At 40.4% G+C, this 17,297-nt stretch overlaps 1 protein-coding gene across 9 annotated transcripts in view; it reads right to left on the bottom strand.

Annotated features, from left to right (window-relative positions):
- LOC122996594 (NACHT, LRR and PYD domains-containing protein 12-like) overlaps positions 1-12,187 on the bottom strand; it is a 25,649-nt gene extending 13,462 nt beyond the window's left edge. For 8 of the 9 annotated variants that reach the window (XM_044372133.1, XM_044372137.1, XM_044372135.1 and 5 more), the window contains exons 1-4: positions 11,914-12,187; positions 11,261-11,323; positions 8,607-10,404; positions 6,143-6,319 (exon numbers count right to left, since the gene is read on the bottom strand). In XM_044372133.1, the coding sequence (XP_044228068.1) occupies positions 6,143-6,319; positions 8,607-10,404; positions 11,261-11,323; positions 11,914-12,184 (2,309 nt within the window). In that variant the 5' untranslated portion in view covers positions 12,185-12,187. The remainder of the gene's footprint in view (positions 1-6,142; positions 6,320-8,606; positions 10,405-11,260; positions 11,324-11,913) is intronic. The other variant, XM_044372132.1, reaches the window with a different exon arrangement.
- Positions 12,188-17,297: the final 5,110 nt, after the last annotated feature.

Raw genomic sequence — 17,297 nt, 5'->3', positions numbered from 1 at the left:
GTCCAGCCCGGACAGCTGAGGCAGCGAGGCCTGAGGCTGCGCCAGCAGAGCAGATCTCTCCATCTACTCCCCGGCGGCGTCCTGCTGCTGCCGCGCCCCCCAGTCCAGATCCAGTCTGAATCCATTCTAATTCCCTAAATGAATATTGGGGATGTATTTGCACCACTTGCTCCATTGCTCAGGGCCACATGGCTCCACCAGTGACTCCATCTATACAAACTCATGTTGTGCAGCCAAACACGAGTAAAAATGCAAAAAGACTCAAACATGACATCTTTATTTATTAGGCCTACATGTGCAAAACAGTTGAGCAAGAACAATAAAGAACTGCATCACTAGCAAGGGCTCCATCATTATGCACATTTAAAAAACATAAATGCTATCCCATAATGCAACACATGGACTGTCAGTACCTGCTGTTACAACTGTATCACTCTGAGCACAGACAGCAGAAACTGAAAGTCTGCTCATTAGTTCATCTGCACTGTTTGTATTTGTGTTGACATCAGTGTGATACCTGCAGACAGCTGCTGGCTGGCGTTAGCTCCCCGCAGATAGAGACAGACTGAATACACTAGAATCTGCACACTGTTCACATCTCATAGTCAGAGATAATATCTCGTTAACAAACACACACTGAGAGCTTAGATCAGTGTGGAACCTTTGGTCAGTCTGTTCCTCTTGTAGATGTGATCTCTAGATGATCCCCTACGAGCAGTAGCGGACCGTGAGGTCACACACACACACACACACACACACACACACACACACACACACACACACACACACACACCCGCCTCTTTTATACAGAGAACCCGCTTTATAGCCATAAAGAGGATCCGCCTTTGCTTGTTTACAGTGAACCACACAAAGATGGCATAAAGCCGCCTCTGTGTGTGCTTTCACACAGCATACCGGCGTTCCGGATTCAGAGACGTGACGGAGATCAGACTGATCAGAGCAGGAAACTCTGCCATAAATACAAAGACGTTACAAGGACAAGCGGAGGACATTTCTCTTCGTTTGACGACGTTAAAAGTTAAGTTAGACTTTTCTTTCGGCTTCCAGACTCATTTAAAAAAAAGAGAGAGCACAAACACACCTGCATCCCCACACACCTCCTCAACCCTGCAGCTGTAAGCCGCCTGATGTGGTCTGAATACGGGCTAAACAACAGCGTCAGCTCCCGGTCCCGCCGTGCCGGCTGTCACACACATAGACTGTATATAAAGATTATATTATGTATTATATTATTATATTTATATACAGTCTATGGTCACACAGAACAGTGAGGCGGATTACAGGCGCAGTATTCCCGCTTTGAACGGGCTGTGTAAAAGGGGCTGAAGTGCACTCGTCACCAACAACTAACATCTAAACAATATAAAAACTATGTCATTAAAAATAAATCCATTACAAAATCACCTTCTGACACCTGTTAACTCATGTACTCAAAGCACCGGCTCAACAAGCTGAAACTATGCTAACCTCGTTATTTCTCCCACACATGCATTAGCTAAACTGCCAACCTGGTCTTCCGATGCTAAACGTTCAGTCATGATGCTCAACTATCAGCCAACAATAAAGGAAAGATTTTCTGAAAGATAGAAATTAGGCCATATTTCTCACAGCAGTAAACAACAATCTTAATCAACTCTATAGGTAATTAATACAGCAGGACTCACCAGTCACTTCAAAACAAAATTCATCCTCCGTTTCTTCCTGTAATGGCTGCCCGCGTGAGCCCCGCGTGAGCCCCGCGTGCCCCACAGCACGAAGAAATACCCGCGCTTACTGGTTGATATGATGACGTCACCTGGGGGTGTCCCAGTCACCACAAATCACATTTTGATTGGTTAATATTGTTGTCATTATATTTATGCCATGTATGTTTTCTATGAGCGGAGCCTGCAACCAAGGACCCAGCAGGTCCAAATCCCAACGTCCCCCCTAAACCTTGAACCCTGAACCCTCACGCACTTAACTGACGTCACCTGGTAAGTGCTTGAGTGTGAGAGGCTGCAGAGACTCAACATGGTTTAAATAGGAAAGGGACAGCACTTTGTGACATATCACGTAGCACAGATGACTACACACGTAGCAAACCAAAACACAAATCACTTATCTGTGCACATCTCTCACAAAAAAGTTTACATCATTTCAAAACAAAAACAAGGACAGAAACATTCATAAACTGAATGTAATGACACATCAAACTGTACAGCAGACAGAGCTGTCAGTGTTATTTACCTCCATCACTTCTTACAGCCATATGAACTGTAGCTGTTATGCAGATCAGCCATGGTACTAAAAACCACAGTGATACATTTCTACCTCATAATCATCACTTCATAGTATGTTGAGCATCACCAGTGTGACCTGAGGCACATATGTTCTACCTGATGGGGAACATAGTACAGTTGCTGTTGAGGGGGTTGCTGGGGAGGTTGCTGCCGTCATACGCTGCTTTTCATTACGCTAACATGTCGCTTCCCTCACTTCTGTCTCTTCACGAGGACGGAAGAATTTGATTCACCAAACGGGACTTCCTCGCCCTACAGTCTATGGTCCTCGCTCACTCCAGCATCATATTGAGGAGACACAACTACTCACAACTCATGACCCACAGCACCTCAACTGTCAAATATGTAGAAGTCAGCTTTAAATATGTAGAACTTAACTTAACAGTTTAAACTCTAAAGTTTAAACCGAAAATCCATTCATACAATTAATTAAGACTTTACACTGTTACTTAATAATTTATACATAGTGATTGCTGAAAGGAAAACATCTCATAACTGCTCCAATGTTTTATCATTTGGTTATAGATCTATAGCAGCGTCTGGTTGTCACAGAATAAGACACAAATAGACAATTTAAACCCGTTAATTACTGAACGAACAGAACCGACATAAAGGAGCAATTTAAACAGCTGTAGCCTGCAGAATATGTCTAAATTAAATGTTGCTTATTTAGTTTTTGAAAATCTGACGTGATGACAAGAAGGAAGGAGAAGCCTTTTAGCTTATGGAGAAAAGAAAAGAAAGTCACAAGAGTGTTTTTTGTGATTCATTCATGATTCAGTCATTTTCATTTTATCAATAAATATGATCAGCTGCTGTTGGTGACGTGATTCCTGTCCCACAGGTAGTTTTGCTGATCTGCTGTATTACTACAACAGCCGACTGTTTACTGTCCGGTCAGATCAGCTGACCAATCAATGAACACATAACATACATATCGTAATGAAAAGCAGCAGACTGTGGTTAGCTGGCGGCTAACTGAACAGGCTGTACAACAAACGTGCACGTTCACGTCACTACGTCTTGTAAAATACACCAAACAACGCGCACATAACACCGCTGCAAACCCTGCTGTCCGGCAGCTGAAGTTCTCCCTTTTTAGAGCGAAATGAAATCCCAAATCATTGTTATTTCTCCCGCTGAACGTCCCTGGTTGCCGCAGCAACTCAGTTACTACTGTTAAGGCACGGCATGGTTGACCTCAGGTGAAAGGTCATCATGTGACTGACGGCTGCGGTCATGACGGTTATTTTATTTATAGCTAAATTATTATGAATTATTAATTGTTCTTCTTGAAGAGCCATGCAAGCCTTCACAAAAAAAATATCAATTGAATAAATAAATAAAAATAAAAATAAATATGTCTGGACAAAAGGGCACTTTGGACATCAAGGGGCAAAGGGGCAGGTGCTCGAGCACCCTCCGCCCCCCCTTCGCACGTGCCTGGACAGGAGCCGCTTTCATCGAATCGATTATTGATCATTAAAATAAGAATCACGATTAATGGAAAAATCTATTTTTTTGTCCAGCTCTAAAGTTTGGAAGATGGAAACTCCAAACACCTGAACCCAACAGGATGCAGGTTAAAAACGGTCAAATATAAAAGACAAAAACACTGTTTCAGAGGTTCAGAGTGAATTATCCAGTGTAGATTTTTCTTGTTATATGAAGGTTTTAAATGTGCAGCTCAACATTGCTCTGACACAGTCAATGGACTAAACCACTGAAGAGGAAAACAGACTTTCCCATTAAGATCCTCAGTGTGGATCAGCATAATATCAGCTTTATGTCTGCAGTTTAATGTCACCACAACTGTCACATCATATTAATCTCAGCACAAAGGTAAAAAATGGTGTCTGACACCAGAGTCTCCAGTCTACAGTGTGGACTCTCCAGAAAACTCAGTCACAGCTTTGCAGCACATCAGGATGAGTTTGATTAAGTCTCCTCGTTGGCCGGTGCGAGATTTGTGGCTGTGGCTCAGGAGGTAGAGCGGGTCGTCCACTAATTGGAAGATTGGCGGTTCGATTCCCGGCTCCTCTAGTCCACATGCCGATGTGTCCTTGGGCAAGACACTTAACCCCAAATTGCCCCTGATGGCTGTGCTATCAGTGTATGAATGTGTGTGAATGGTTAGCTTCCTCTGATGGGTAGGTTGGGACCTTGCATGGTAGCCCCTGTACCCATTCAGCGTATGAATGTGTGTGAATGGGTGAATGTGATTCGTAGTGTAAAAAGCGCTTTGAGTGGTCGGAAGACTAGAAAGGCGCTATACAAGTACAGTCCATTTACCATTTACCATTTGTGTCAAACTATTGTCATAAATAGTCCAGTTTTCCAGCGGTTCATATCAGGCTCAAAATCAAACCCACTACTGGTTATGTGTGCAGTGTTTCACTTGATTTTGCCCAATAAGAATTCAGAATCTCAACAAAAGACACTGGTGTCTACAAAACATATTGACAGGAAAGAGGCAGAGGAGAAAACACCAAAATCAACTGGGGCAGTGTGTTTTATTTGAGGTGCATGAGGCCAAACTGAAGGGGCATGGTCCTCATAGCCCCCATGAAATTCCTACCCTGTTTAGTAGGTATGTGTAATTAAAACATGTTATTGGTGGCAGTAATCATTCCTCCTGTCCATACGGACTGTGAAGTGATCTCTTCCTAACACAACTACACTGGAGGAAATTAGTTTATTAGTTCAGCTGAAGCTAATATGAGGCTTTGACAGTCTGGTAGACGCCTACTTGATTTGTCTGACTCAAAGTTACAGACTATTTAGTACAAAATTCCCTCTTTGAGTTACGATCCCTCCACTGCAGCTCAGCAAGGAAACACTGACGAAACACAAAGATACTTGATATGTGTGGATTTTGAATTCCTGAAAACATTCTACAGATTTGTGCTCAGGCAAATCCTGAAAATGTATGAACCAAACATTTGAAACTTCAGTGAAGGATTTGAATTGAATATAGAGCTGGGCGATACATCGATTTTATCAATTAATTTGAATTTATGGTTTAGGACGATGCTTAAGACAGCAGCAGCCCTAACACACCTCCTAAAAAGCAGGAAACATTAGAGGAATCATTTACCCAAACTATGAGAAGAAGGGCTAGAAAACTGCTGTCATGTTGATTTCATGTCTACATTGCTTTGTACGGTAAAGCGAGCAGGCGCCAACAGACTTCATGGTGCATTCAAGTGCACTTTGTAAATGTGAAATCTGTACTCAAATGGCCATGAAGGTTGTTTAATACGGGAACATTTCTTTTTTTTCTTACTTTCCTTTGTTGAAATACATACATCTGTCATTACTTTATTGTTCTTTCACTACAGCAGTTTTTAATAATCACACAGCAAAGCAACACCAATCGCCCATTCAGTGCTATAGATTCCAATCTTCATATTACATAAAATAATCAAATCAAATTGTTATCAGCAGTGTTATCAGCAAACCCCTGCATATTCTTGTAGAATGAGTGTTGAGGTATCTCTGTGATGATTTTCCATGTTGCTTTACTACAGCATTTTAATGATTAGATGCTAAAATCATAACAATATCACATTCATTTCTACATAGGCAGATTTTAAAAATTCTATAAAAAATTGTTATAAGCAAACTCAATACAATGTTGTTGATAATCATTTTTATTGTTAAAATAAAAAAAAGAATAATTCCTTTGTCTTTTGTAGTTTGTTTTTAAGAAAAACTCAATTTAAATCATAAATTGGGTGTGGTGTGAAAAAATCGTAGATTTTATTTTTTGGCCATATCGCCCAGCCCTAATTGAATAAATAGAAAAAAACTACCAAAGCTACAGCCAGTGAACTGACCTCAGAGTCTCCAGTTTACAGTTTGGACTCTCCAGTCCAGCACACAGAAGCTTCATCTTTGAGCCGTCGTTGAGGTTGTTCCAGCTCAGGTCCAGATCTCTCAGATGGGAGGGGTTGGACTTCAGAGCTGAGGCCACAACTTCACAGTGAGTCTCTGAGAGTCCACAGCCAGAAAGTCTGTAATGACACATATATGACATCATATGTTATCATGAAAGAGGAAACTTTATATTTACTTCATACATTTGATGATGAAACAGTTTGACTTTCCCTATTTTGATTAACATTTGCTCTTCACATCAGTGGTTCAGTTAATCTCTTTTTAATTAAAAAAAAATTCTGGGGCATTTTATTCCTTTAATGGAAAGCCAAAGTTGAGTGATAACAGGACACAAGAGGAGAGAGAGTAACAGGAAATGACATTGTGGTTATATGACATGCATCTTGACCAGTAGGCTACCAGAGCACTCCTAGTTTAGTTTATTGAAATATGGTGACAATCTGTAGAGCCCCAGAGGCAGCGCTGCTGTTCTGTCCAGTAAAAACCTGAAGCTTTACATTCAAACTGTGTTGCAGCTACAATTATTAGATTTCATCTGTGGGACCAACATTTATCTTCCAAAAGGAATTATATCATATATCAAAATGCTGCAGAGACATTAGAGCCAGCAGTAAATCAGCAAAGAGCTGCAGATCAGTTCATGGATCATGTTCTCATGACGACATGTTGACCGGCCGATCATCTCAGGAGTCGGGCTGCTAGCAGCTGAGATCACCGGCTGGTCCCGGCTAGCGGCTCTCATAGGTGACTCCTCACATCTCCGAAAACATCACAACAGATTTACAACCAGATGTTATTTGGATAAATTGATCACATATTGAGAATCTAAATGGTTACTTTCTCACCTGAAAACATATTAGAACTTAATAAAATGACATATTAACCGTCCTACAGTGAAAATTGCAGCTTTTAGCCTGGTTCATCTCCTCCACTGTGCAGTCTGAAGAGACGCAATGCATTGTGGGGCAGTTGAGTACGTCCAGTAAGCTCACGCCGCATACTCAGAAATTCCTGCTAATGTAGTTTACATCCGGGTATTTCTCACGTACACAAAGTCCACAAACTATGCAGCTGGAACGCACTAAATACTCAATTTGACGTCATACTTTGTATGAATAGTACGTTAGTCTGTGATTTCAAACACAGCACATCACTTTGTCAGCCATACTGTTTGTAGTTTTCCTTTGTCCACCGCCATTTTGAATCCAAGCAACCATTTTGCTTTTGCCTGTTTCCTCCACACACACACACACAAACACACACACACACACACACACACACCTGTATAAAGTACCTTTTAGTTAATTACATATTGTGTGTTTTTACTCCCTTTTGTTATCTTTGTAAATAAATGCTTTTAAATGCAGTCTGCCGAGGCTTGCCCAACCGGCTTGTTTTTAGTTTTGGGAGCTAACTAATGCTAAGGGACCTGCAGAAACCGGGTGAAGACGAGCTACAATACTGTAACTAACTAGCCAGCGGAGGCTATTTATATGCTCTCACCGCCAACCGGGAGGAAATCACGGCCATCGTCCAAATCTTACTGACAATACTGAACCCTTGAAAACAAAATCTTAACTTTCATCAATAATGTCACAAGATCAGCCTTCTATCACCTCAAAAATATCTCATAAATCAGAGTATTTCTCTCAAGTTCAGACACTGAAAAACTAGTACATGCATTTGTCACAAGCAGACTCAACTATTGCAATGGACTCTTTTCTGGACTCCCTGAAAAACTGTTAAGTGACTGCAGCTTATACAGAACACTGCTGCACATATTTTACAAGGACTAAGAAAAGTGAACACATCACACCTGTTCTTAAATCTTTGCACTGGCTTCCAGTAAATGCTGGGATTGATTTTAAAGTCCTCCCACTTGTCTACAAGGTGCTGAATGGCTTCAAATGATATTAAGGAACTGCTTGTGCCTTACGAACCAACAAGAAGCCTCGGATCATCAGCCAGTGGTCTCCTTGTTGCCCCCTGTGTGCTCTAAAGCAGGAGAAGCTGTGAGAAGCTTATGTCTTTACAATTGTATTGCTCTTGCCCTTGTGGAGCCTATTGTGTTGTTTTCTGTATGAAATGTGCTCTATAAATAAATTTGACTTGACTTAATATAACTATTAATTATTTCTGGTAGCCAAATTTAATCTAAATGTCCCACAAAAAATGCCGCCATGTGAGGAAATGACCTACAACAACCAACTGAAATATCAACATTATTTGCACTCACAACATTTGAAACAGCTCAAGAACATCTGTGACTAAATATAACTGACATGTTATTTCTGCTATAAACACGTAGAGAAATATTTTAACAATAATAAGAATTTTATATAATTTATATTTGAAGAATTTAACTCTACACTGATTTATAATGTTAATCACATATGGACTTACCGAGCCTTTCTGCAGTTCCTCACAGCTGGGATCAGTCTCCGTCGTCCCTCCTCTGATGTGTTGTACTTCATCAGGTTCAACTCATCCAGAACCTCCTCTGACATCTGCAGCATGTAGGCCAGAGCTGAGCAGTGGATCTCAGAGAGTTCCTTCTCTGATCTGTTCTCTGACTTCAGGAACTCTTGGATCTCCTGATGTACTGAGCGGTCGTTCATCTCCATCAGACAGTGGAAGATGTTGATGCTTCTGTCAGGAGAGATATCCTCACGAGTGTTCATCTTCTTCAGGTTGTTGATAATTCTCTGGATGGTTTCTGGGCTGTTCTCTCTCCGACCCAGCAGGCCTCCTAAGAGACTCTGGTTGGACTCCAGAGAGAGGCCATGAAGGAAACGAACAAACAGGTCCAGGTGACCATTTTTACTTCTGAGAGATTTCTCCATGGCTCTCTTCAGGAAGTCATCCAGAGATGAGTAACTGTGTTGTTTTCCCAGGAAGTCCTCCAGTACCTTTGTCTTCCTGCTGGTGTAACAGTGGTACATGTAGACTGCAGCCAGAAACTCCTGAACGCTCAGATGAACAAAGCAGTAGACTGTGTCCTTGAAGATCACATTCTCTCTTTTGAAGATCTGTGTACAAACTCCTGATAACACCAAGGCCTCTGTGACATCAAGACCACACTGCTCCAGGTCTTCTTGGTAGAACATGATGTTTCCTTTCTCCAGTTGTTCAAACGCCAGCCTCCCCAGCTTCAGAAGAATTTCCCTGTCAGCCTCCATCAGCTCCTGTGGTCTCGTCTCATGTCCCTCATCATACTTGTGCTTCTTCCTCTTTGTCTGAAGCACCAGAAAGTGTGAGTACAGGTCAGTCAGGGTCTTGGGCAGCTCTCCTCTCTGGTCTGTAGTCCACATCTGCTCCAGAACTGTAGCGATGATCCAGCAGAGGACTGGGATGAGACACATGATGTGGAGGCTCCTGGATGTCTTGATGTGTGAGATGATTCTGCTGGACAGCTCTTCATCACTGAATCTCCTCCTGAAGTACTCCTCCTTCTGGGCGTCAGTGAAGCCTCGCACTTCTGTTACCCTGTTTACACATGTTCGAGGGATCTGATTGGCTGCTGCAGGTCGGGAAGTTATCCAGATGAGAGCCAAAGGAAGCAGCTTCCCCTCGATGAGGTTTGTCAACAGCACGTTAACTGATGACTTCTGTGTGACATCAGACACGACCTCCTTCCTGTTGTTGAAATCCAGTGAAAGTCTGCTCTCATCCAGGCCGTCAAAGATGAACAAAACTTTCCAGTCATTGAGCTTCTCTGCTGTGACCTTCTGTAATGTTGGATGAAATTTATGGATCAGCATGAGGAGACTGTACTGCTCATCTTTGATCAAGTTCAGCTCCCTGAACGAAAGCAGAATCACCAGACTGACATCTTGGTTTTTCGAGCCCTCTGCCCAGTCCAGAGTGAACTTCTGCACTGAGAAGGTTTTTCCAACGCCAGCGACGCCGTTAGTCAGAACGACTTTGATGAGTTTCTGTTGGTCAGGTAAGGGTTTAAAGATGTTGTGACACTTGATTGGAGTGTCATGGCGGGTTTTCATCTTGGAAGCTGTTTCAAGCTGCCTCACCTCATGTTGGGTATTAACATCTTCACTCTGTCCCTCTGTGATGTAGAGCTCAGTGTAGATCTTGTTGAGGAGGGTTTCACTTCCTGCTTCATCAGTTCCTTCAGTCACATGTTGACATTTCCTTATCAGAGTGATCTTATGTTTATTTAAAACCTTCTGCAGATCACCATCTACTGAAAGAGAAGAAAAATATAGATCTGAACATCTATCAGTTTGCTTACATGCACTTGCGTAACCAGGTTACTCAGAGAAACCAGGTTTTATGGGTAATCTGGGAACATGTTAACATGCACAGTAGTAACCTGGTTACTGCAAATCTGTGAACAAGCAACAAATCAGTGATCAGATTTCTCCTCTACACTGACCTTATTATCAAAGCATGACTTTCTTATTTTATCTGTATTAGTGATAGAAGACGTTGTTAGTCCTGACTTTTTGTTCAGTTTTGCTCTGTGTGTCTGAGTCAGAACGTTTTCTCACAACATGAATGTGTCTGAATTCAACAAACAATAAAATGTTAAGTGGTGGAAACCGACTTATTTACACTTCTAGAGGTTACTTTGTGTTAGATCTAGTTTTAGTTGGACTTAAAATATAAGGATAAATCTCTCTGTGCAAAACTAACTTTCCCTGTCTACAGTCTTTTGTTATGCACATGTTATGTTCATATATGGCAGAGAAACTGACAGGGCCGGACTGGGAAAATCATTCAGGCTGGGAAATACAGCGTGAAATATAGTGCCAGTCAGGCCACTTTTTAAGCGGAGGGTCTGAGGGTCCCCACTAGAAATATTTTAGTTACAAATACTTGATTTCCTGCATTCTGGTGAATTTTAGTGCATGTGAATAACAAACTAATGAGCCAACATCTGCTTAGTATAATGTACTGTTATGAACCTCAAATAAAACCAAAGTTGCATATCAATAAGGAGGGAGATGACACAAGGACTAACTTTTGACCAATGATTATTAAATAGTAAATAACTAAATAAACAACTAATATACTAACAAATAGAAAATGTCTTGTACCTGCAGGTTGCTCTGAAGTAGTGGGCTTCTGTACTACTGTGGCACCAGTGCTACTCTCTCCACCTTCAAAAAGAAAAAAGCAAAAGCACAGCACAGCATATATTTAATGTACCAATATAATACAGTTAACAACTGCACAATACCCTCCTCAGTTTACTGATATACACTAACAGTTATCCATCATAGGTTAAAAAAGCCCTTTAACCAACACAAACATTAAATAACACAGATCTTTAAGTTTCAACTACTTACAGCAGCCTGAATAGTGACAGAAGACGTTGTGAGCTCAAAGTATGAACTCACTGACTGATTTTCACCAAAATGCATTAATTTTCAAATAATATCGACCACATTAACTAGACTAGATATGCCAATTATGCCATCAATGTTTTTGAGGAAATTATAAAGGGAACAACCACTTTTATTATTGATTGTCCAGTTTCTTGGCAGCTTTAACATTGACAGGAGACCATGATGACGCATCGGTAACATTAGCTACGTTAGCTAGCTAGCAAACGTTAGCTAGCTAGCAAACGTCCAAATACTGTCTGGACTGTTTCTAAAATTATGAAAAATATAAAGAAACAGGTTGTTTCTCCTCACAGATCTGCTGTCTGGATGTGATGTCATGTTTGTCTCTTCCTGTGACTGACCTTCTGCTCCTGAGCTGATGTTTGTCAACTTCTCCACCAGATTGTTCCTCCTGATCTTCTTTAAAATATTCTTGATCACTTCCACAGCTCCAGAAAGTTTATAATTCTGCACCATCAGATCCACTGTGTCTGGCATATCTGCCTTCGACAGCTGGCTCTCTTTGATGGGTGGGATGTCGCCCACCTTTTCATACTTCAGGGACCACTTGAACTTCTTAAATTCTTCATCATTTAAATCCTCCAGAATGTTGAGAAGGTCCATCTCTGTCATCTTGGTTCTCTGGTAAAATCAGAGAACATTGATAAGAGAACAGTTGTGTTTCTGTCTGTCTGCCAGTAGAAACTCATTCTGTGTTACTGGATCTGACTGGTTTGACAGAAAGGCCAGTTTGGCTGCAGTTGTTTAAGTGTCAGAAAGACTCAAGAGGATCTTCAGTAAAAACGTCTCACCACAAGTCTACTCAGTAGCTGTTCTGAAGCTTTCTATCGGATCGAGTTTTCTCAGTTGTCATGGAAATGTTCGTGTTAAAATTTAGAAACGCAGTTTAGGTGTCAGTGTTGGGGAAACTACTTTAAATCTCTAGTTTACCAAACTAATACTTCACAATGAAAACTTAACTACTGTCAGAAACACGCAGCTTGTCAAACTAAAACTACTTTCAAAAAGTAGTTCAACTACATCCAAACTACATCACAGGAAATGATCACAATCTGAGTCTGTAATCTCATATTGTTACACAGAGGTATAACTGAACTGACACTGAGTAAAGTGTAGGTGTGTTTGATTTAGGGACCAGGGCAGGCCAATCCTCACTTAGGCAGCCTGAGGATGTGTTTTAAGGAGACGATTGGGAGCAATTGTTGAGGTGGAATCAGGAAAATGCTAAATTTCCAGGGAATTTCATACTATTCAATCACAGACATCTTAGTCACAAACTACAGGTGATTTTAATCAAATAGCAGGTGATTGCTATGACAGACTGTGTCCAATGAGCTGCGGCTTTGTGCCATATTGTACAGCAAAAAGCATCATGAGAATACTATGAATATGTAGTTTGTAATTAACTACCTAAACTACATGAACCATAGTAGTTAACTGCTGAAATAGTTAAACTACCACCCAACCACTGCAGATTGTAGTTAAACTAGTAATTGAACTACATGTAGTTAACTACTCTCCAACACCGTTAGGTGTTTGTGTCAGAACTGGACCTTTTGTTTCTAACTGTTAATGCTGAACCACCTTAAAGCCTTCATCATTTCAGGTGACATCGTACCTTTACAGTATTTTCACAATCAAATGTTTAAATACCAAACTACTTTAACTACAACCATGTCACAAAGATAAACTTTGACTCTGGTTTAAATCCAACAAACAGACTTCAGATAAACATCTGTGTGGTTCTTAACTGTGACTTCTCTCTATTTTAACTGCAGCAGTGAGTCACGTTACATCACTGTGAGGACACAGAAACCGAAGACGTCGACACTGTGATCTCACAGTTTAATCAACTAAACAATTAATCAGTAAAATAATCAGCAGGTTGATCAATAATGACAGTAATCATTATTTGCAGCTCTACTATTAACACTCACCCTGCCTCAGACTGTTTCCTCCTTCTGCTCTGTTGACTTTAAAATGGAGTCTGTACGGACTTTCACCTTTACTGCCTACCTGTTAACTCCTCACCCTTCTTCTTTACTGGAAGTCGTGTGTGTGTGTGTGTGTGTGTGTGTGTGTGTACCAGGTATTCCTCACGTTGTGAGGACATAAATCTGCTTAAACAGACACATGTGGGGACTCGCCTCCCTTTTGGGAACAGTTTTTGGACTTTTTCTCTAATCTTTTATTAGAGTAACACTGGAGACACACACACATACACAGTATAATAAACCCAGTCCTTCCTCTCAACTTAGTAGCTTCTTATTAGTTGACATGACTTTAACTACAACCATGTCACAAAGATAAACTTTGACTCTGGTTTAAATCCAACAAACAGACTTCAGATAAACATCTGTGTGGTTCTTAACTGTGACTTCTCTCTATTTTAACTGCAGCAGTGAGTCACGTTACATCACTGTGAGGACGCAGAAACCGAAGACGTCGACACTGTGATCTCACAGTTTAATCAACTAAACGATTAATCAGTAAAATAATCATCAGATTGATCAATAATGACAGTAATCATTATTTGCAGCTCTAATATTAACACTCACCCTGCCTCAGACTGTTTCCTCCTTCTGCTCTGTCGACTTTAAAATGGAGTCTGGACGGACTTTCACCTTTACTGCCTACCTGTTAACTCCTCCCCCTTCTTCTTTACTGGAAGTCGTGTGTGTGTGTGTGTGTGTGTGTATGTGTGTGTGTGTGTGTGTCAGCAAGCATAAAGTACAAGTACCTTAAAACTGTACCTGAGTTCAGTATTTGAGTAAATGTACTTAGTTACTTTCCATCACTGTCTTTGACACACCTTAATATGTGTGGAAATGTTAAACATCATTAAATGCACTGGTGCCAGAATACGGGGGACAGTGAGACTTTTTGTCCTCCCACTTTTAGGTGTTTTGGTGATAAAGTGGAAACGTCCAAGCCAGACATTCACAGTGATACTGTCTAAGTCTACTCTAAGATGTTGGATCTTTAAATCAATCATAATCAGAAGACAGGAGACTGTGAGTAGCCCATGATGGCTGCCAGTTCAGACCAGTTTAAATAATATGACCACCAAATACTTACTATGGGTATATATAGTAACTATTAATGAAACAATATACTTTTATTTTGCAGTAAAATCATCAAATGTAAAAGGTGGCTCATGTTACCCCGTTCTCCCCGACTGTCTAATTGATGATTAGAACCAATCACAAACTTTATTGACTATTTCCAAGTTGCTTTTGTAAATCCCTTTTTAATTGTATAATTAGTTATTAATTAATGAAATGCTTTACTACTATTTCCGTGACCCTTGTGGTCCTTCATAATCTATATGTGCAATAAAATCTAATGTTTTTGCTGCTCATGGCAGTTATGACAATCATTTTTTATGCTTGTGTGTTTGGCAGGCAAGTTTCACCCTCACTCCAGAGATTTATATATCTTCTACTTCATTGTATGAATTTGAATAAGAACAAGTGGAGAAATGGGTCTATACTTGAGCTCCTAGCAGCCATGTTGGTCCAGCACTGCAGCAGCTCATAACAGGCAAACTTACCTGTCTCAAGTGCACAGCTATGGAAGGCTTGTATTGTCACCCAAGGATGAAAAAATAACGATACAGTAATGTAATAATATACATAGTATATCTTTAATTACACAATAATAAGGTATGCAGGTAATAGTTACAGACTACTTGCTCTATAAGTTCATGGTAACAACAGGGGGCATAAAAAATGATCGTCATAACTGACATGAGCAAAGGGCAAAAACAGATTTTATTGCACATATAAATATGTACTGGTTCATACGGAGTAGGGCTGTTAGTAAGATGTAGTTTATTTCAAGAATATAAGATTGAAATGATTGAAAACGTTGATAGCATTATAGGCCTTTCATTGTTTTGTTATATTCTCCTGTTAACTTCCACCTGAGGATTCTCCATGAGGAAGAGATGCATCATCTTTTTTTGTCAGTTGTTAAGTCAGATCTGTCAGTTTTCTGAAGTGGATGTAATCTATATATGCAGGGATTGAAATGCTAGAATTGGTAATATGGAAGATTTTATCCCTTCTATTGATTCGATCCCCCGGCAAGTTGCAATTGATGATTATGTTAATAAACACAGAGAAACCTTTCTGGAGTTTTTAAGAGATTCCAGAATGTGTGCACTTAATGGAAGGATCAATACTTTATGTGATAACTTTACATCAGTGGCTCCAAAGGGTAAAGCTGTGGTCGATTACATTGTAGCTCCATCTGAATATCTAGAAAACTGCCTAGAATTGAAGGTATTGCTTGTTTCGCAGGTGGTAGAGGATAGAGCTGTAGTTAATTTGATCAGAGATTATTGTCGATTACCAGATCACTCATTGCTGTGGATGAAGTTTAATGCTGGTTATAAAATGTCCCAGTCTCAAGAAGTATCTGCTCCAGCTAAACAAATTAAAAAGCGAGTGAAAGGAACAGTGTCTGATACTTTTTTAAAGTCAGATGTAGGACGTACGGCTATGCTGAAACTTATTGAGAGATTACAAACTTTTAACAAAACGCAAGATGAGTTGGATAAATGGTACGATGAGTTTTGTATATTAATACGATCAGAGCTGAATGATAATGTGGATACCGGTAAACTTAAATTTAGAAAATCAAAACAAAATAAACCCTGCTGCAATAAGGAGTTGGGTGATTTATGGTTGGATATGTGTAGCGCTGAACATCTTTTAAGAAAGCAGCATAAAACAATTTACAAACATAAGCAATATATGATTGATAAAAAACTAAGGCTGTAATACTCACCCTGCCTCAGACTGTTTCCTCCTTCTGCTCTGTTGACTTTAAAATGGAGTCTGGACGGACTTTCACCTTTACTGCCTACCTGTTAACTCCTCACCCTTCTTCTTTACTGGAAGTCGTGTGTGTGTGTGTGTGTGTGTGTGTGTGTGTGTGTGTGTGTGTGTGTGTGTGTGTGTGTGTGTGTGTGTGTGTGTACCAGGTATTCCTCATGTTGTGAGGACATAAATCTGTTTAAACAGACACATGTGGGGACTCGCCTCCCTTTTGGGAACAGTTTTTGGTCTTTTTCTCTAATCTTTGATTAGAGTAACACTGGAGACACACACACATACACAGTATAATAAACCCAGTCCTTCCTCTCAACTTAGTAGCTTCTTATTAGTTGACATGACTTTTACTACAACCATGTCACAAAGATAAACTTTGACTCTGGTTTAAATCCAACAAACAGACTTCAGATAAACATCTGTGTGGTTCTTAACTGTGACTTCTCTCTATTTTAACTGCAGCAGTGAGTCACGTTACATCACTGTGAGGACGCAGAAACCGAAGACGTCGACACTGTGATCTCACAGTTTAATCAACTAAACGATTAATCAGTAAAATAATCATCAGATTGATCAATAATGACAGTAATCATTATTTGCAGCTCTAATATTAACACTCACCCTGCCTCAGACTGTTTCCTCCTTCTGCTCTGTCGACTTTAAAATGGAGTCTGTACGGACTTTCACCTTTACTGCCTACCTGTTAACTCCTCCCCCTTCTTCTTTACTGGAAGTCGTGTGTGTGTGTGTGTGCGTGTGTGTGTGTGTGTGTGTGTGTGTGTGTGTGTCAGCAAGCATAAAGTACAAGTACCTTAAAACTGTACCTGAGTTCAGTATTTGAGTAAATGTACTTAGTTACTTTCCATCACTGTCTTTGACACACCTTA

This window comes from Thunnus albacares, chromosome 14, assembly GCF_914725855.1.
Source record: "Thunnus albacares chromosome 14, fThuAlb1.1, whole genome shotgun sequence".
NCBI classification, from domain to species: Eukaryota; Metazoa; Chordata; class Actinopteri; order Scombriformes; family Scombridae; genus Thunnus; species Thunnus albacares.
This window is presented reverse-complemented; position numbering and strand designations above follow the sequence as displayed.